The sequence below is a fragment of the Trachemys scripta genome, chromosome 3, assembly GCF_013100865.1.
Source record: "Trachemys scripta elegans isolate TJP31775 chromosome 3, CAS_Tse_1.0, whole genome shotgun sequence".
Classification (NCBI taxonomy): domain Eukaryota; kingdom Metazoa; phylum Chordata; order Testudines; family Emydidae; genus Trachemys; species Trachemys scripta.
The window spans coordinates 57223937-57245262 of NC_048300.1; the positions used below are offsets into that span (position 1 = coordinate 57223937).

At 39.5% G+C, this 21326-nt stretch overlaps 1 protein-coding gene across 4 annotated transcripts in view; it reads left to right on the forward strand.

The window, feature by feature from the left end:
• KIF6 (kinesin family member 6) overlaps positions 1 to 21326 on the forward strand; it is a 270556-nt gene that overhangs the window by 106323 nt on the left and 142907 nt on the right. For all 4 annotated transcript variants that reach the window (XM_034764803.1, XM_034764804.1, XM_034764805.1 and 1 more), the window contains exons 11-13: positions 12024 to 12129; positions 13029 to 13170; positions 15381 to 15593. In XM_034764803.1, the coding sequence (XP_034620694.1) occupies positions 12024 to 12129; positions 13029 to 13170; positions 15381 to 15593 (461 nt within the window). The remainder of the gene's footprint in view (positions 1 to 12023; positions 12130 to 13028; positions 13171 to 15380; positions 15594 to 21326) is intronic.

Consider the following 21326-nt stretch of genomic DNA (forward strand, 5'->3'; position numbering starts at 1 on the left):
CCTCTCGGCTGGAGTTTCTGGCTGGCTGCTATCTGCAGTTCTCCCCCAAAACCACATTGGTGGGGGAAGGGAAGGCACTGTCTGGATCCTAGTGCCCCCAGAATGGGGCTGTTTCCCCTGCACAGTTGTGGGTCAGAAGGTTCTAGCAGCAGGGGTGGCCCCAGCTGGGCCCCATTTTACCCTCTATTTCCCAGTGCAAAAGTCCCTACTTAGGCTGCTTCACCTCTGTTGCAGCTCCAGTGGTGGTAGCAAGGTGAGAATGCCAGTGTATACAGCACATTGGCATTTTTACCACCGTGTGGTCTAACTCTTCTCAGAACAAATCTGGACGACACAGAACTGCTGCCATTTACACTAGTGCTTCGCGCTAGTGCAAAGTTGGAAGACTCCCTCCCAAAATAGTCAAGTGTAGATGACCCCTAAATGCTTTTAGACTACAAGGTAAAAAATATCTTTTGCAAAAATATCTTATGCTGAGACGTTTCATCTGAAACCAGAGCCCACTAACGGTTATGAATAACAATATAAACTCTTATACAGAGGGCCTGATCCAGCTCCCATTAAAATCAATGGAAACACTCACGTGGACTAAAATGGGGTTGAATCAGGCTCACAGCTTATTAATCTCCATTGTATTGTTTAATATTAAGAATAGACTGCATTGCATGAATGCCTTTTGTTCTGCAGCTTAGTCATAAAGGGATCTTTTGGTATAGATAGTGGCATTTTGCACCTCTTTCCAGCATAAGCTGAGATGTATCCTATACACTTTATCTCCTTTGTCGTAATGTTAGCAGGAATGCCTGGAAGTATTTTCCATTTTCTCACTAGTCTTTCATAGGAAGATCAGTTAATTGGCTAGTTAGAGACCCTGGGGGTTTTATTCTCCTATTGATTCATAGAGAACTTACATGGATAGCTCCTATTAGCTATGATGGCATTTACTTTTCAATCTCTCATGTATCAATGGATAAATAGATCCCTAGTTTTTAGTGAATGTGTTTAGTGTTTAGTTCAATCACAAACTAAATTACATGGTCAGACTTGAATTCTTAGTTCTTTTATGCACTAGGATCATTATAACAGTTAAAACATTTTTCAAAAAGAATTCTCTGCCATAATGGACTAGAAGTGCATGGTATGAGTTAACAGTAGCAGGCCAGAGACCCTACTGCAAAGTTTATAGTGAACAAACTGAATTTCTGCCTACTCCTCTTAGCAGATTTTGTGAAAATAACCCATCTAATGACCTCAAAAATGTTTCAGTAGCTTCTTTTGTTTACAGCCTGTTTTTCATAGTCTTGGATTTCAGGTTCACATGTCATAGAATCCACAGCTGACACTAAATTGTGAATTCATTGTTCTTTAACTGAACTCCACTTTTATATGTGATATACGGTACCAGTGGTCTGTGGTTAAAAGGCAAGAGCTCCCACAAATGAATCATCGCACACAAGGCAAGGGCAAAACGAGGGCTTCCAAAATCCCTAGAAGTCTTGAATTCTTGCCCCTGTGTTTTGAGACCCTGCATGTTACATATTATTGAAAGCTCTAAACTTCAAAAAATCATGTAAAAACTGGCTGATGGTGCTTTCTCTGATGTATTTCAGCTGTGTTATTTGCATCCTGGTTCATAAAAACATGCCCGACTGGTTCAGAACTGGAAATGCATATTGAATATTGTTTAAGGAGGTAAAAATCAGTTGTTAAAGAGGATAACACTGCAGTATAGCAGATATCAGCTGATCGTCTTTCAGTTGGACTATCATAGAATCTGCCTCCCATCTGAGGTAATATGGATAGGCAGCTTTTGTGGTTTTGTGTGTGATATGACTAAGGTGTTGATAGGCAGGCTTAATTAAGGAAGAGCTCATGAGAGCATGGACGGTAGTAGAAGAGAGGTAAAGTTGATATTGTAAAACTGTCTGTAACTGCTGAGTGCTTAGAAATGTCTGCATTTACAACATAAGAGCATTATAAAGAAGAGGGTAATAAAAGACCAAAGAGTTACTTAATACTTGTAAAAAATATGGGATATTAGGAATGGCATAAGATGGGGGGAAAGGCAAAAGAAAAACAAAACAAGGGGGAAAAGGTGAAGTCATTAGAAAGGACTTTGTGTTTCTGTCAAAACTTTCACTTTAGTGTTGTCACTCTAGTTATCATGAGAAACAACTGAAGTCCTTTGAAATCAAACTGAAAAGAAGAGGGAAAAAAAGATTGTGCCCTTCTGATGTTCCTTTATGATATATAAAGACAGTCTCGTAACATGTTTTGTTGTTTTTTCTTCACACAAAAAAATCCAAAATAAACTTTCAGCTTTATTTGTACATTCAGAATATCAGATCCAATCTTCTTTCTATTTTTATTTATGATTGATTTTTGGTGTGAGGACAAGGCCTTTTGGAATATTTTTGAAAGACCTCAGTGATCCTCTCACATGAGAGCTGCAGCTCTCCCAAGGCTACGATTCAGCATCCTCTCCACCCTCTGGCTATGTGTACACTGGGAATCGTGTTGGGTAGCACCTGCTAAAACCCTACTGTAGACAGCGCAATTTGTATTTTAACACATATTACCTGGTAGGGGTCTATCCTAGGGCTTACCTCCACCAGCTAACTCATGTTAGAACTGCAACTTGCCTGGCCTAGACTACAATTTTAACACCACTATTGTTAGATTAACACTAGTGCAGGTATATCTACCTGTGCTACAATCACACCTTCATTTGCAGTGTACACATCCCTAATACTGCTCAGTGCTTGACACAATGCTAAATCAGTCATCTACACAATGCTACTAATACCAGTGGAAATACAGTTTAGCACCAGTGAGAAATGTATAAAAAAAGGCCAAAGTGAAAAGCGAGGGCCAGATATTCTTGATACTAAACTGAAAAAACAAACCCAGATATAAAAACTAACCCAGAGCCTCTTTATACACCAGGCAGGAGGAATATTTTGTATATTTTTTTGTTTTGCAGTTCACCTTAAAGACAAGCTGTTGGCTCAGGAAAGTATAACCTACTTTTTGCTGTTGTTGCTGCTGTTGTTTTTTGCTGTCTTAAACATTTAAAGCCACATCCTTATGCTTCGCTCCATGTATGCTATCTTGTAACTGGACCAACTTTAAATGAATTTTATAAATTGGCCTTAAACTTAATCACTGCAGAGTGTTTAGAAAGTGATGATTGGGGAGGGTAGGAGGATTCTTACTCACTTGAGTTCTCTGTTCATTATTCTTGGATGATCATTAAGTGAGAGAAACTCTTTCTTGTTTACTGCTGTTTTTCATAAAGAAAAAGGCCTTTGTGTGCTACTATTTTTTCTTCCTCCTCCAGGGAGCTTCTATTGGGGGAAACTATTCTTCCTGAGGCAGCAGGGTTCTGGCAACTGACTTCAGCACACTCTAGCTTCCAACAGTGTGAGCCAGGCCTGCTGCAGTTAGGACAGAACCCAACAGTCCTGAGGGGAAGAGTGCCATGATTTGAAAATCTCCTTTTGGAGCTTGCCGCAGCTACTAGGTTAGTAGTAACTGGTCGAGCTTTAATAGTTGACAATCCCTTTACTCAACAACAAATGGGGAAAAAAATACATAAGGGACACTTCTGGATTTACAGGTGGCTTCACTATAATGTGTCTGCATGGATACCCCTGAAGACCACTTAGAAGCTACAGCTAATGAAGAATGTGGCAGTCTACTTGCTTGTTGTATTAATTATAGGGAATCTATTACCTATGTTTTAAAGATTGCTCTAGCTCCCTACTCATTTCCTGATGCAATTCAGTGTGTGTTGATATTGACCTTTAAAACTTAAGAACTTGTGTACACAGAGACTGGAACTGAAATAATAATATTATTTGTATTATCATAAGGCCTAGAAGCTCCAATGACGGACCAGGTCCCTTTTTATTCTGGAGGCTGTAGGAAGAGCCCCAGAGAGCTTACACTATGACTATAATACAAGAGACAACAGAGAGATACAGACAAAGAGACGGGGAAGTACAAGGAAAAAAATGAGACTGTATTGGTCAGCATGACAGGTAGTGGTCTCAGCACACCAGTACCCTAGCCATTTTCAAGTTTTTTATAGGCCTCATGGCAAAGAAGCATCTTAAGGAGGATATTGAATAAGATTTGCTGATATTTACAGGGAGCTTCTCCCAGGTGTGAGGGGCAGCATGGGAGAAAGCACATAGGTGTGTGTTTCAAAATTTAACAAGTGGGCAATAGAGACTGGCATCATGGGTCAGTCACAAGCAGGAGTTGACCTTTTAGTACTGAATGAGAGATGATAGGTAGGGGGAGGATAGGCCATGAAAAGCCTTGAAAGTGAAGACCAGTAGCTTACGTTTGATAGGATAAAGAAAGGGGAGCCAGTGGAGGGATGCAGAGAGTGCCGACATGGTCAAAGTGACAGGCTAGGAATATTATCTTAGCTGCAGCATTCTCAGTGAATATCAACAAGGCAAGATTGTGTTTGTGAAGACCAGAGAAAATAATCTTACATAATAGATAACTAAATCGATTGTAACTCACGCTTTTAGTTATTTCAGTGCAAATCTGGGTGGACACTCTTATTTCAGAATAAGATTGCCCCATTCCAACAAAACTTATCAGTAAGAAAGATGACCAAATTATATAAAAATAGGACACTTATTTCAGAATATGAGTGTTCTAAGTGTCCTGTTTTGATATAACTTGGTCACTCTTTTATTGAAAAGTCATCTTGGAATAGGGCATTTTGATTCTGAAATAACAGTTTTGACACACCAACTTGCATTGAAATAACTAAGGGTGGGAAGTACAACTAATCTAGGTATTTTGATTCCATTTGCTGTGTAGACAAACCCTGATAGAAGTTGAGTCTCTGTTATCTGAGAGTGTCTTTCCTTATCCTTGCTTTGCTATGGGAATTGAGAGCAGCTGATATACTTGAACATCCTAAATTTGAACACCAGGCAGGCTGTGGACAAGGCATTTTCAGTGGAGGACTCTCCACTCTGGAATTGACTTCCCCTGTTAATATGAGCATTCCTCAATTCCTTGGCTTTCAGGGGACAGTAGAGAGCCTATCTCTGACCTCAGGCTTTTGCCTGAATGTGGATCAGAGTAGGAACTTATTATTGTAATTATTTTATTATTGTATTAGTCTTTGGGGGTTGATGCTCTTTAATTTTAGTTAATGCAAATCAATTGATTTGATACATTTTTTTAAATCATTGATGGAAAAGTGCCCAGAAATTTGTGATTGGCTAATTTTAAAAAAATAATAAAGAAAGAAAATATGGAAAAAAGCAGGAGTTTCTGCCAAATCAGTTTCTGCCAAATCAGTCTCTTACAAAGATAGGAAACATTAAAGTCCTGTACTCCTCGATGGTGTCTTGATAAATACAAGTCAAGTATAGAAGAAAAATCTCATCCTGGATGACTCCTGTGCAGAAGAAGTCAGCAACAATGTTATTTCTGAAAAAAAAATAATGTTCTGATAGTGCTAGCAGTATCTTTTGACTGATTTGATCTGTTTTATGTCATATGTTTAAAAGCACAACCTTTTCCCTGGAGTACTGATGAATTGACGAGGAGAGAGATTGCACAAAGACTAAAGGAGCTGTTGGAGGAGACACAGCAGTGGATCAGACGTTGTAAAACAGAACAGCTCAGTCGCAAAATGTACTTTTTATTTAAAATGTGTTGCACGCCAAGCAACCTCACTCCGCCTTCAAATATATTCTCAAAACTCTCTTCCTTTGTCTAGCTTTTCACCACTAATCCTTATTCTGACACTTTCTATTATCTGGGGCAGCTTGCAGACACTACCCTGACCTGAGCAAACAAGAAGTTAATAATAATTAGGCTCACCCAGGTGCTCCACAGAGGGGCTGTAAAAGTTAGCTGCTCCAGGAACAAGAGGACGGAGACTGCCTAGGAGAAGGCTAGTCTCTGAGCCCAGGACTGAATTAGAAACCCTGAGCTGAGAAACTTTGTTCTCTTTTTATATTCTTATGTTTTGTTAACTATAATTAACTGACTGAGATCAACTTTTCCCTTTTCCAGGGGTGGCTTTCCTTTTGCTTTCTGTGCTAATTCAGCTCAGTCACCTACCTTATGTGGCAGTGGCCAGCTAGGCTGGATTTGCTGGGGGGTTTCCTGCTTGGATGCTAGGGGATCCTTTCCCTCCTGACACACCATGTCTGTCATACTCATAGGGCCTTCATTACCATAATATTTGAGGGCCTCCGAATCTTTTCATATAGTGATCCTTCACAACCCTGTGAACTAGGACAGTGCTAATATTCCCATTTTAGCCCTGGGAAACTGCGGCACAGTGATTAAGTGACTTGGTCAAGGTCACATAAAGTCTATAGCTAATTCTCAGGCTAGCTCCCTAGCCACTGGACCATCCTTCCTCGCGGTCTGCCTTTGGTCACTCTTCTAGCCCTAAGGAGCCTTCTTTATGACCAGAGGGCAGCTAGTACCAGCCCCCTGTCAAGAATGAGCTTTGGAGGACCAAAAAGCAATTCCGGCTCCCCTGCTGCTGCAAGGTTTCCCCTCCCACCCATCTGCCTCTGTGCTAGGGGAATAAGTGGTGTTTTGCATTGAGATAACATATGGGTGTGTAACTGTCACTTGTATGTTATGTTAACTAAACATTGCATTTTCATTTCTGCTTGGGTCAAGCCAGAATCATGTTCACAAGTTCCATGTTGCATCATAGCTTTGTGGACAGGCCGTCTTTGGAGGAGGATAAAATTATTCGGCTGTTGGGGCTAGGCCATAGGGAGGTTATATATCTCCTAGAATTGTAGGCTTTGGTGTGTAGCTGGGGCTGAGAGATGCTCTAGCACAGACATATCCAAGCCTAGGGTGGGCAAGAGAATATCTTTGACTGGGTGGCCAGATAAGTGGTGTCTCATGATTGAATTGAGCAGCTACCACCACTCTTTGTTGCAAAAACCATATTCATTCCCTTCATTCATTTATTTACATTTTTATTGTTTATTAAATAAAATTGAAGCCTTTGTGCCATAACTTATCCACTGCTTCTGAGCCATCTTTTTGGGAATCCCCTTGACAAGAGTTACCTTCCTGCTCTTACCTGACAATTTAAACACCTACATGTATAGCTTTTTTTTAAAAAGAAATTTACTGTACAAAAGTTTGTTGGTCTAAGGTCAGTATCCCACTCTCTCTTCTTATTTACTCTTGTCTCTTCTCCTCCCTCCTCTTGTCCTGTGCGCTGTTGTCATTATTTGTGTTATCTTTCTCATTTAAACTGTGAGCACTTTGGGGGGGAGGAATAGCTTTGTTGTCTCCTGTAAAGCCTTAAATCATGGCATTATATAACTAGTATTAGAATGTTTAAATTATTTCCATGGTCCCTTCATTGATAAATCATTCTGAAAATTTAGCTCAGTGGACTTAAGATATGTTCAGCAGGAAGAGAAACCTCAGACTGCATCTGCATCGCATCATCAATTTATTTTTACCTTTGTTTAATAATTTAATCCACTGGCAGAACTCCCAGTATGTTCTGATTTCTATCCTTTTTGTCATCTGGCTATATATTTACCTAAGAAGCTTGGTCCTTTAATTCTCTCCTGTTAAAAGGTGTCTATGCTTGGGGGAAGGGATAGCTCAGTGGTTTGAGCATTAGCCTGCTAAACCCAGGGTTGTGAGTTCAATCCTTGAAGGGACCACTTAGGAATCTGGGGCAAAATGGGTATTTGGTCCTGCTAGTGAAGGCAGGGGACTAGACTCGATGACCTTTCAAGGTCCCTTCCAGGAGATGGGATATCTCCATTAATTTTTTTTTTTTTGTGTGCACAGAAATTAATATTCATGATGTTGTTTGTCTTTAATAGTCAGAATATAAATCTGAAAGCTTGTTTTAGTTCTTGTGCTTAATTGTGCATTTTGAGGGCCTTTTCCATTCCTTTTCCCTTTGGCAAAAAATTCCATTTCATTTTTGGTTCAGGAAATTCTTCCTCTTTGGCATAAAGGTCTATATTAAAACACACTGAAGAAGTACTGTTCTTTAGAAGTGGCAAAAAGGCTTAGTTGGTTAACCACTTCTAATCTAGGTTCTGCTACAGCAAAGTTGAATCAGTCCATCTGGCACTAAAATCCACTTTGGCTCCAGTGAATGTGTGGTCTTCAAGCCACAAAAAGTGAATTGGGCAGTTGCGGTTTTTTAAAATGCTGGAAATCTCAAGTGGGTGACAGGTAATGGAGGAGGGAGAAAATACCACCTCACATTCATATTTACTACTCACCTAATTTGTAAATAGGAAACTAAATTAGACAGAACAGTCGCCTGGGACAAATTCATGCTCTCTCTTCTCCCTTGCCTTACTGTTCTCTTTTCTCCTAAAATATTCTTAGTAACTACCTGCAATGTTAACTTGATGATCTTGTTGCAAGCTTCTAGCTGACAAATGTTTTTGGATTGATTCCCGTAGCCTAAGTCTCTGCCAACTGAGGCAATCTGGGTATAGCTGAAATGCCTATTCTTTTATTTACAGTTCAAGGTTACTGCCATGTTGTAGTAGCGTTAAATGACCTCACATTGAGGATCTGACCCTAGTGCGTAAAATTAGGAGAAAATAGTTTTGGAATGTTTCTCTTATTAAATGTGGTTAATGTAGTGCTCAGTATACTGCAGGGCCACCCAGAGGATTCAGGGAGCCTGGGGCAAAGCAGGGGAGCGGACATACTCACCGGGCGGTGCTCCAAGTCTGCGGTGGCGGCGGGTCCTTCAGTCGCTCCGCGTCTTCGGCAGCACTGAAGGACCTGCCGCTGAAATGCCGCCGAATGCCAACTGAAGGGCCCCCCTCTGCTGAAATGCCGCCGAAGACCCGGACCGCCGCTGGGTAAGTAAAAAGGCACCTCTAGCCAGGAAAGGGATTCTCGGCCAGGGCTTGCGGGGCCCCTGCGGGGCCAGGGGCAGATTGCCCCACTTGCCGCCCCCCCCCCCCTCTGGGCGGCCCTGGTATACTGCCAGACTTAGTGCTAGATACTGAATGCTTTTGTTTATCCATAGACTAGCTATAGCACTGGCAGTTGCAATATAGGCTTCTCCACCTTTCCCAATCATGACACACAGAGGCCACTTGTAGGTGTGAGGGGATAGTTCCCATGTCCATTTATTTCTTGGCCTATCTGCTGAAATTACCAGTAAGGTTCCCACTTGTGGGATTGAATGCTTATTCATAGAGACCGATAAATGTAGCAATAATTAAAACTAATATTCTGGTCTTTATTACTCAATAATCTCTGCTCTGCTTCAGCTTGAGAAATAAATACCTGTAATTCTAGGGACACTTTGTTTCTAACTAATGTAAATAGACGTTTTAAATGGCCCAATCCTTTAAGCCCTTTGCACATACAATTCACCCTGACTTCAGTGGGTGCTCTATGAACTTGCAGGATCCTGCCCTGTCAGGGTTCCCTCCCCACTCTGAACTTTAGGGTACAGACATGGGGACCTGCATGAAGACCCCCTAAACTTATTTCTACCAATTTAGGTTAAGAACTCCCTATTCCTTGGATTAAGTAACGCTGCCACCACCAAGTGATTTAAACAAACATTTAGGGAGGGCCACTTGGAGCCCTACCTTCCCCAAATACCCCCCTGAGTCCCACACCCCTTTTCCTGGGCAGGCTTGAGAATAATCCCCCAAACCCCTACACCCCTTTTCCTGGGGAGGCTTGAGAATAATATCCTCACAAATTGGTACAGGTGAACACAGACCGAAACCCTTGGATCTTAAAACGATGAAAAATCAATCAGGTTCTTAAAAGAAGAATTTTAATTAAAGAAAAGGTAAAAGAATTACCTCTGTAAAATCGGGATGGTAAGTACTTTACAGGATAACAAAAGACTCAAGAACATAGAGGATCTCCCCTCTAGGCAAAACATTAAAGTTACAAATAAACCTCCCTCTAGACAAAACCTCCCTCTAGACAAGGAAAATCACAAGCCAAAATAAAAGTAAGCTAACGCATTCCCTTATTATTACTTACTAATTCTAATTGAGTTGGATTGCTTGCCTTCTTGATCTGTCTCCAGCAAGCACACAGAACAGACAGACAAAACAAAGCTTTTTCCCCCTTTCCAGATTTGAAAGTATCTTGTCCTCTTATTCGTCCTTTTAGTCAGGTGCCAGCTAGGTTACCTGAGCTTCTTAACCCTTTACAGGTAAAAGGATTTTGTGCCTCTGGCCAGGAGGGATTTTATAGTACTGTATACAGAAAGGTGGTTACCCTTCCCTTTATATTTATGACATGCCCACATTTTGGTTTAATGGGATCCAAGAGTGTGCCTTACTGGTCTCAGCATGTATTTGTTAGCAATAAACTGTTCTTTTTCATGGCAGAAACTCTAATTCCATTAACATGGTTGCTTAATTTTATGGATGAGCAGAGGAATTAGAAAAATTTCAGACATGCATGAATTTAGAAGAGAAAGTAGCTCTTGCCTGCATTTTTTGAGGCTCTGTTGGTTATGGTAATTTGGTGTGGGTTGAGAATTAAGCTAACAAGAGCACTCTTCTTGAATTTGTAGAGATCCATTTGCCAAGCATTTGGTGTCAGTGACCATGTATATAATGAATGATATACACTAAATATTTTGCCTATATAGTCTCCTTTGATAATGTAAACAGGAAAGAAAAAGCTAGCTGAAACTGACCAGGCTCACGTAAGTGTTGGGAGCACTTTAGAGCATGTTGCCCTCTTTCTGCAGACCCCATAAAAACCCTTCTCCTCCCACTCCACAGGGTTGAGGCTTTGCTACTATTGAGGAGTCAGGAAGAGGTGGAGCTAGGTGACAGTAACTGTCTGTGGTATCTTCCTCAATTCCCACACCTACCCCACACCCTGCAAACATTCAGGCATTTACTGCTGAAGTTAATGCTGAACCTGTTCCTGCATGTGTTGTGAACTCCCTTTCCTCAGAGGGGGCTCTCGATGAACCACCAGCAGAAAACCATGGCTGCTCTAAAGCTGTGCTCCTGTATGGAGAGAGAGATTCTAGGGCAGTAGTCCAGGCAGAAGCACTGGGTGTCCATGCTAAGATCCTCATGCTCTTCAGTCTTTCACACAGAAATCCTGTCTACCTTGGGGGACACACAGAAATATGGGTCTCAGGCACTGCCTGATCTATAGGAGTGGGGAGAGGTTTTAAAGCTCATCTGCTGATGCATGGATATTATAGAAATTCCAAGAGTTGTAACTCACAGAATTTCATGGTCCATATGCTGGTTTTCCCTGCCATAGCTTATAATTTGACTCTAAAAGAGCAATGACATGTTTCTGTATCTCCGATGATTTTCTTAATGGGCCTGGTCCTGCAGTCCTAATGTAGGCAACACACACACTGACTTCAGTGGGTATTTTTCTTGCCTAAAGACTGCAGGCTCAGCCCCTATCAATAAATGAATCAAATGTTTAATACATTTCAGCAATAGGAAGAGAAACAATGGGTCTTTGGGGGTATATAGAGAAACTGAGATCCAAAAAATGACATTGCCCTACATGATGGTGGGGGCTGAGAATTTTATGAATGCAACCTAAATTATTAAGTTTCATATACTTCCTAGCAAAAATACAGGCAGAAAGCATCCAAAGCAGTAGTCTTAGAATTATGTCTTGTGAGAGAGCATAGGGAAACTGATTATGGAAAAATTAAATTATGAGAGAAATCAGGAAAACAGAAGATTACTTTTAAACATTTTAGTCCCCAAACTATTTATTAGCATACATAAATCATTATCTGAATCATTTGTGATCCCTCCCATGTTAAGCTCAGAGTCTAGCACCAAAAACAAGAAGTTGATTGCTTGTGTTTTCAAGTAGACTAATAGAATGGACCCCCAAACCAAGAGTCTACTGGGAAAAGCAGTAAACTTGGCAACTCTGAAACACATTCCTAGCTTGAGTCAATGTTGCCTGTTCTTATGAGAATTTTTAAGTTCCCTCAAAGATTATATTTGTTATTTTTGCCTATTATGTGCTTTCAGGCTGGAGGAGATAATTAAAACGTTTCTGGAAGATCCTGATCCTGAGAGCATGCTGGATGTTGGAGCTGATATGCGCAAGATCAAGCACTGTTTCAATTACATAAAGGTATATTCTGTACACATACAAGGAAGGGCAGAGAGCCCTAAGAATGAACTAGAAATATTAGAGGACACAGGGGAGAGAGAACTGAAAAGCAACCATGAAGCTATGGAGAAGAAGGGAGTGTATACAGGGCCGAGAAATGCTTGAAGGATTGGAATGGATTGGAATAATAACCGGAAAATATGCAGCAAGAATCTGAAGGAGCTAAAAGGAATAACCAAAGGGTATTAGAGGTGGAGCGAGTGATAGAGAGGACTGGAATTTACAGGAATTGCTGTGCTGAAGTAATCTGTAAATGGATAGAGAGTACATCCAAATATATATGCAGCTAATAAGGAGCTTTACGTTAGACTAGTTACTCCCAGGAAGATATCAGAAAAGAGGGTTTGTGTCACTGAACCAGCTGCAACAACTGTTCTGGTTATATGCTATGCTGGGATATACTGCACACAAGATATATACAGGGTGAGGAGTAGCAATAAATTGAACATGGGGTATATTTTTTGTTTTTGTTTATGCTCTGCTATAAAAGCTTCCGCAATTTTCTAATACAGTAAAGTATAAAACGCGGTCCCTGAATTTGATTTCTAGATGAGGAGGAATTAATACCCAGTTGATGTTGCTTTTTTCCTTACTACAGTGGGAGTTCCATACCAGAGAAAGATGTGTAAGGCTTAGATATTTTTATTGAGGAAAACTGATCAGTGGAAATCAGGAGATATCTCATAGTTAACTCAGTACTTATTGCTTTGCAGTCTACCAGTGGTGGGATTTTGCTTTTCAGAAATCCTGAAATCTCAAATCCGCTAGCATAGGTAAACAGTCACGCAGGGATAGGGAGAAATGAATGGGATGAGGATAGAGTGACAAGAACCCAGAACTCTTTTTATTTTATTTCATAGCAACTGATAAATCGTACAAACATTCCTGACAGACGTCTGCTCTCCCCAGACATCACTGGAGGTGAAGATACTAATACCCCAGAGAAGAAAGAGGAGTTAAAGAAGTTGAGAAACCTTCTGCACCAAAGAGATAATGAAATCAGTATCCTTTATGAAACAGGATTTATTTGGATTTAAACTAATCTGGCTGCAATCTGAGGTGTGGGTGTGTATGAAATGGGAGATGGTGATCTGCAAAGAATTTCTTCCCTTTCAGATTGATGTATCAATCCACATTCTTAATCTAAGAGTCTCCTACCACTCTTTATCAGAATCCCATTGTTGCACTTGGTCCCTGTTTCTGTTATGAACGGAACCAAAATCCTGGATCCAAATACGCTGGGGTTTTGGGAAATTCTGATCCAGATCCAAAAGTTGTGGTTCAGGCTCATGTCTAGTAAACTCTCTTCCAGAAAATGATAAACTGGGTCTAGCATAGAAAACTGTGATGCTATATAAAGAACAATTTATTACCTTACAAAGAATAGAATTTCCTGTATTGTTATTTTTAGCCAAATGAAATGCTGCTTCAGGGACTACTGGACTCTCTTCTTTTAGATTAAATGTAAAATGTGTGCTTTCTACATCCAACTTTAACATTTAAACTAAAGCTGAGCCTTTATATTGTGTATGTATAACAAAAATTAAACTACTCATATGTGCTGTGTCCACTTTACTGCCTCCTGGGAAACATATGAGTTGCTGTAGCTTAGCAAAATGAAGAAAGGGCAGTTATTTTTAGCTGGCTGATAAAACTGCAGGCAGACCACAGCGTCACCATGTCCCTGAGTTTGTGGCTGATCTGTGGACAAAACTTGAACAATGGCAGAAAATTGACAAATAGCTTTCAAGTTTATAGCAAGCAGAGATTCTTTAGCATTATTAAAAACAAGATTAACTGCATTCTTTGTGTTCAACAATTACTCACAGATTTAGTATATCAAGTGTGAATGGGTTGTACTTCAGACTGGTAGCTTGCTTTACCCTGATGAAATCAAATGGTAGGGAAGCCTTTTAGTCTGCTGCATCCTTCACAAGAGCCAAATGTTTATTTTGAAAGGATAAACTGTCTAGTTAATTTGGCTATAAAATTGACTTATAACACCTTTTAAAAGTTTCTTATTTTAGCTCAGAAGAGAGTCTTCTTGAAATAAATCATTAAATTGATAAAATATTTGTAATAAAACAACAAAATACGCAATTAATAGAGTCAGATGCACTCGCCCCAGTTATGCATATGTGGCTTTGTTTATGGAAGTACAAGGAAGACATTCATTGCATCCATCAATTTTAATTAGAGCTGTATACGGGGAATTGAAATATTAAAAGTTAAAATCAGAACTAGCATGCAAGGAACAGTAAGTGGATTTTGAAGCCTAAATAATTTTACAATTTACTTTTAAAAATTAACATAATGATTGGTGCAATAAAACTACCGAGGACTTGGAGGCTCTCCTGCCATAAACCGTAAGAGATCCTTCTTGTCTTTATGCACACTATAAAAACTATGATAAGAACCAATTTGTAAGACAAATAATTTTTGCCACCTAATCAACTTGATAATTCTAATTCCTCACACCTTGCCCAGATTTTTCCATGTATTTTTTCCATTTATCAGATAAATTAGACACAAAATGAAAAAATCTCATCATCTTTATAGGGATTCATGTTACCTTTTTGTTTTTGCTAAATGTGTAGTGAATTCCATCAGAAAACCCCTGCATTCCTTCATTTAAAGTGTTTTTATGTCAAAGGTCTTTCTAAAAAATATATATGTAATTGGCAGGAATTTCTTTAAAACCCTGTTTTGTGTTTTATAATCCTTTCTATTGTGGTGTGCTTGACAGTCTTCCTATAAAGTTTAAGATTTCTGGCTTATACGATTTAAATTTGACTGGGGAAATCTGCAGGGTCTAATTGATGTTGCAATGTTACCCAACTTAATAAAGGGAATGTCACCCATTTTGAAAGAGTAACTAGAATTTAATATTTCTATTTTTGTACAGAACCTTACAGTATTTATTACTTTTATCCAAACGTGGATTGGCCATAGCCATTTATACCACTCACTAATGTCATCTTACTAGTGCTCAGGACAAATTGAATAGGTTATTTGGAAAGATAAGTGTGAATACATAGACATAACGTATGGGCCTAACCCTGCAATCCATATTCACATGAATAGGCCTTCCATATGTGACTAGTTCCATTCAGTTCTACAAGACTACCTGTATGAGCAAGTGGCTTACGGAGAGAGTGGATTATTATTTATGGAAAGGAGATCCCAGCTAATTTCCTTAAAATGTTCTGCAGATATTCTAGTAAGTATGTTAAAGAAAGAAAAAAAGAAAGCACAGGATGCCCTCTTTCAGCTCAACACTGGGTCTAGTGGTCTTGCAGTCTCGGAAAGTTCCCTTTCTATAAGCTTGGAAGAAGGTCAGAGGCCATCTGCCTGTGTTAATGTGAAAGATACACAAGATTTCAGCTCCTCAGTACATAGATCTGCTTTTCTTCCCAGGCGAACAGGTTAGTGAAATGAATTATATGTGCAAGTATCCAGTCCTCACATTATGATTTTAAATGTATCATTCTTAGGTGTGGACTAGGACAGGGGAGTTTTACTTTCAGCATCAGCATTCTTGTGCTCATTTGCTTTTGTCCTTCACTTCACAAATATAATTACCTTGATTTCAGGCCACCTCAATGCACAGGTAACTTAATATGCTGATAGGACTCAAATGTTGGAAACGTAAATGAATGTTGAGAACTTCATTTGTAATATAATCCAGGAGATGACATCCTTCCCATGGAAGCTCAAACTACTGACTTAACTAAAACAAGATAAACAGTTATGATTAGTGGTAAGGGCCAGAAAGTAGGTTTCAAATTTTGTCTTTCAAAATAGGAAAGTAATCCTCTCTTCAGGTGAAAAGAAGGTTGATTAGTTCTGTCTCCGGCCATATAGCACCACACAAGATTCAGTGCTTAACCTTTAAAAGTAAATCTCCTCAGTGTTCCACATTATATAGAACATGTTTGGTTTTATTTGACATTTTTAATGAACCATTGTAATGATTTTTATCATTATAGTGTTAATGCAATCAAACTTGGACCTCTGTTTAGCAAGTTAATTCAGCAGGGAACTAACTTGAAGCATGTGAGTAGTTTCACTGAAGTCTTAACAACCTTGCTGAACTGGGACACTGGTTTGTAAGAACAAAACCAGAGTGCTTATATTTTCATATGCTGGAACTTTCTATGAAAAAGCACTTAAATCATCATGGGGAAGGAGGAGTGTTCAAGAATGCAACCTTGCCAAAGGAGATTAGGAAATGGCTGAATTCATAAATACTGTATTTGGTTAACATAGCCTGTACACTAAATATAATTTAAGCATGTGATAGATAATGTCATTTTCAGGAGAAGGGCAGTTTCTGTCCATCTGCACTTATATAGAGTTCAAACCCTTCTTAGTGAAGCTAATTCAATTATTTCCATACTTTCTTCTGTTGAGGAAGTTTTCTTAAGGAGTCTTTGTAAGCTCACATCTTAAGGTGTTTCCCTTGGATATAAGCACACGAAAGGCAATTACTTTTTAAAAAATATATTATTGTTTTACTGGATGACATTTAGTTAGGGCATGTGCCTGTCATGATGGAATAATGTCTTGGGTTTTTTTAATTAATAAAAAATAAATATAATTGTTGACTCACTTTTTGTGAGCGTCATGGAAGAATGAGTCTTAAGGAGCCAAATGCCGGAGGAGAGGGTAGTGGTTTGGCAGAGGGGCTTTGATACAAGAATATAAATTACACCATCTAAACACTTTTTTCTTCTCCCACACATGTTTCTGAGCCTGATTCTTTCTTTCCAGTCTTCCTCAGACCAAAGACAAACGGCAATCCGGATGTAAAGCATTTTTTAAAAAATTACAATATTACTATTTTCATAGCGATTAGAGTATTAGAGGAACAATTGGAAGAGCAAAAGTTTAAATTTCAATGTTCCTTTAAGTTTATAGCGCTACTTTAGAACCAGCAAAATAATGTCAATAATATTGCATGCAACAAAATGGTCAGTGTGAGTTTAGAAAATATTACTATTTTATCCCAGCATTACATGCTGCTATAAGTTACCTAAAGGAGAGAAAATATCCCCAATGTTTGCATAGGATGATGAGTATTTTATCCTTCTTTCACCTAGAAACTAGTCACCGTATTATTTGGGATTTTAAAAAGCTCTTTTTCTGGTTAACATATCTTCTTTCAACCTATTCCTGTTGAAAAAGCAAAATGAAATGGAATTCATGGCTCACTAGAGAATTTGCGTAGTGCCTAGGCTCTTTAAAACATTCGACCAAGCCAGAGAAAGGTTAGGGATTTTTTTGTTTTGTTTTTTGGTTAAACGTCTGTTTTTGTTTTATTGAAATAATGAGAGAGCCTGCATGTTCGATTCTAATGCTGAAAGGGGCCATATTGTTCTTTTTAACATAGCAATGGTCTTAGTGTTTTTATGTTTCTTGAGTGTGTGTTCCAAATAGTCACCTGGAACTATTCAGCTTTCCAGAAGTCCCCAGATGACTCACTGCATCCTTTAACTGTTTGAGATTCTAACAAAACCAAACCATCCTCCGAAGTGATGTCAAAGCAGTTTTTAAAAGTACATCATGAGCTGAAACTGCGTCAGAGTTGGAAGGTTTCATAAAAATACCCACGCAATTGTGATGCTTGTTGTGTAAATGATAACTAATGGTTCCTCTAAAGCCGCTTCACTTTGGAAATGAACTGAGGGATTAATGCTGCAACCATTTTTATAGTAATATGAAGAAATGTGTGTACACGTGGATTAAGGATAACTTGTGGAGGAAGATAAGTAAAGAATTATAGGAATAAAGTTAGGTCCAGGGGATTCCTTTACTGGTGTTTAGGCTGTGATATAAGCAAAATACTTAATCTACTATCTCAAAATGTTGAAAACTGCAAGTATCATGTGAATATAGTGTATCTGGACTCCATCATGTGTTAAGAAACAATGGTCATATTGTATCCTGCTGTTACAGTTGTTACACTGCTGTCATGATTCTATCAGCACTTTCATTTTAAACTTTAAGGTTTCTACTAGCAACAAAAATAATTATTTGGCATAGAAAAATGTATGTCTCAGAAGGGATGGCGTTGTATTATAATGTACCTCATGACTGATTTCAATAATTGTATTTAAGACATGATCTAAAAAGTTTAATCATGCTGTGATCAGAAAATGAAAATCTTTTAATATAACATTAGTATTAATAATATTTGAATACATAGTGTAGTAATTCTGATTTAAAGACCAGCTTTTTAAAGTTAGGTGTGCATAACTGCACGCATAAATTTACCTCCTGCATGCACCCAATTTATTCACAGATTTCCAGTCTGCACTCAGTACAGGAATTTGTGTATACACGTGGTGAACTAGGTTTCTAAATACAGCATTGGGTATTTTTGCATATGCATGGAAATTTGAGTACAATGCAAGTACCTACATTTGTAAAACTGGCCCTCAATTACCTTAACTAATATAGTGACTGAGTGACTAAAATCTTCAATTTTATTTTAATAGAATTTATGTTAATAGTTTGAATCAGCTGTAATGTAGTTGAATATAATGGCATTCTTGTGATTTATGGTGTCATCAAAACTTTGATGGAATTATTTCCTTGTGACCCTCACTAATCTTTTTTACAGTATTGAAGTACTTAAGGATGTTCTGCCATTTAGACCAAAGCCAGTCCACCGCTTGTTCAGGGAAAGCCCCTGCCGGCCCAGGTCAGGCCAGTTTGTTTACCTGCCGCGTCTGCAGGTTTGGCTAGTTGCGGCTCCCACTGGCCGTGGTTCGCCGCTCCAGGCCAATGGGGGCTGCAGGAAGGGTGGCCAGCACATCCCTCGGCCCGCGCCGCTTCTCGCAGCCCCCATTGGCCTGGAGCGGCGAACCACGGCCAGTGGGAGCCGCAATCGGCCGAACCTGCGGACACAGCAGGTAAACAAATTGGCCCGGCAGGGGCTTTCCCTGAACAAGCAGCGGACCGGCTTTGAGAACCACTGATTTAGACCACATGAACTGAACCTGCCTAATCTTTTAATGTTGTATTAAAAGATTACTAGTGCCCTGGAACTGATTTGGTTTCTTAGGCTGGTCCATTTTAATGTCTGGTCTTTAAAGGTTAATGGGAAAAAAATCTTCTGTAAATTTAATAAGACAAGTTTTCATTACTTTGCTTCATTAGCTATTTTTGTTTTGTACTGTAATGAACTGGCTAATGACCAGGTGAGCCACTGCCCTCTCCTAGTTGGTGTCAGAAGTGCTAAACAGTTCCATAGGTCCTTGTAATGGGGCACTTACCTCTGGAGCGCCTCCAAGCGACAGGGTCAAGTATTGTAGTCCTTTTTTCACCTCTGGTGTCCCCTGCTGGCTGACTTGGCAGGTCTTCCATGGCAGGCCATCTGACTGAGTCAAAAAGAACAACTGAACCCCTTGCAGGATATTAGAGTCCAACAAATAAGCAGTCTGTTTCCTCTCCATAGAGTCTTCAGCCCCAGCTTTGTTCTGACTCCCAAAGAAGACCTGCCCTCTTCTTGTGGTTACGCCACTTAACTCGTAGCCAGAAGGGGAACCTAGGCCCACCCACTAGTCTGGGTTCCAATTTAGAGACCCTAGACACAGCAGCCACATACTTGTTACTGCTTCCTGAGGCAGGATGTACTCGGACCGTGGGGTGTCCTGTAAGTAGCCTCAAAGACCAGATATACCCAGTCATTGTCCTATACTAATATCAGCCAAAAGAGATTCTCCTTTAACTCTAGTGGTGGGGACTTGTGTCGAGATTTTCAAAGCCAACTAGGGGACTTAGCCACATAATTCTCATTGAAATTATTGGGAGTTATGTGGCTAACCCCACAACTTGTTTTTGAAGGTATCAACCATGGGGTTTTGAAGCAGGCAGATCTAGTTCAACCTCCCATGCTTCTGGGAAGTTCCATGTAGTTATAGTTCATATCACAGTGTCAATCATGAAGTCTTAGAAAGCCAAAGTGCTTAAATATGAATGTAGGAGCCTAAATGTAGGCACCCATTTCTGAAAATCTTGACCATCCTGCTGTGGGGATTGGGGGGGAGAGAGAGAGATTGTGGGGAATGTTGTGCTCTATATTTTAGTTTGCACTCTCCCTAAAATGGTCAGACTTTCTCTCACATGTCCTTCCCAGATAGTAACGTTGGCATCATTTGGACTTCTACTCTCCTGCTATGTACAACAGTTATAATAATAATATCTTATAGTGGTTTTGTTTTAAGAAGTTTGTGTGTAAATATTGTGCTTCAGAAATGTGTCAGATTGACAGCTCTCAGGAGTTAACAGGGACAGCATGGTTTGTATACTGTCTGTACTGCCTTGCCAATATGCCTCAACCCTGACTTGGAGGATCCACTTAACACAAGAGTATTCCTGAGTATCCATGCTGTTTCATTCCTTGACCTCTCTACTGAGAACTCCAATATTGTTTTCTTAAGCGAATTATCACAGTATTTTGCTTTTACTTTTTTTTGTGTGGATTGTGAAGGTTCCCTTTCTAAGGAACTTCAGTATTTGGCTCTGTATTCTACTTATAGTAAAGGGGACAAAGGAGAATAGCCTGTGTATGGTATGTTTTTTTTCAAATCAGACCATAGAGATTTCACTGTTGGATTCCGACTTATGTCAGGAAAAGTAGTTTAGCAAAATTCCCCCATATACCACTTTGAAAATGTGCCCAAAGATTTCATAAGTGGGTGCTGATCAGGATCTGTCTGTGTAGTTGTATACAGCACACATAAAACCAGCAGGTCATATATATAGTTCTGTTATAAGATAAGCCTTCTAATACTAAAATTAAATAAAATTGTACTAGACTGCCTAGAGATTTTTGTTACAGCTTTTTTTTTGTTCTTTAGGATTATTTAAGATACAATTTGAGATTTTGGAAGAAAATAAAAAGCGAATGGATAACAGATGCTGATCCAAAGCTTGGGGAAAAGAAAACCGCTATTTAAGAATAGGCAGTGGTAGTTTCCAGTGAGGGCCAGAGAGGGCTGTCAAGAAGAAAAGGTTCCCTAGGGTCATAAGCAGCAAAGAGAAAGCCGGCACCAGGACAAGTAATCCCTGCCAGAGAATATGAGAACAATAAGACTACAAATTACAGTATGGTTGGGTGGATGTCACATGAGCAGAAAGAATGTACCCAC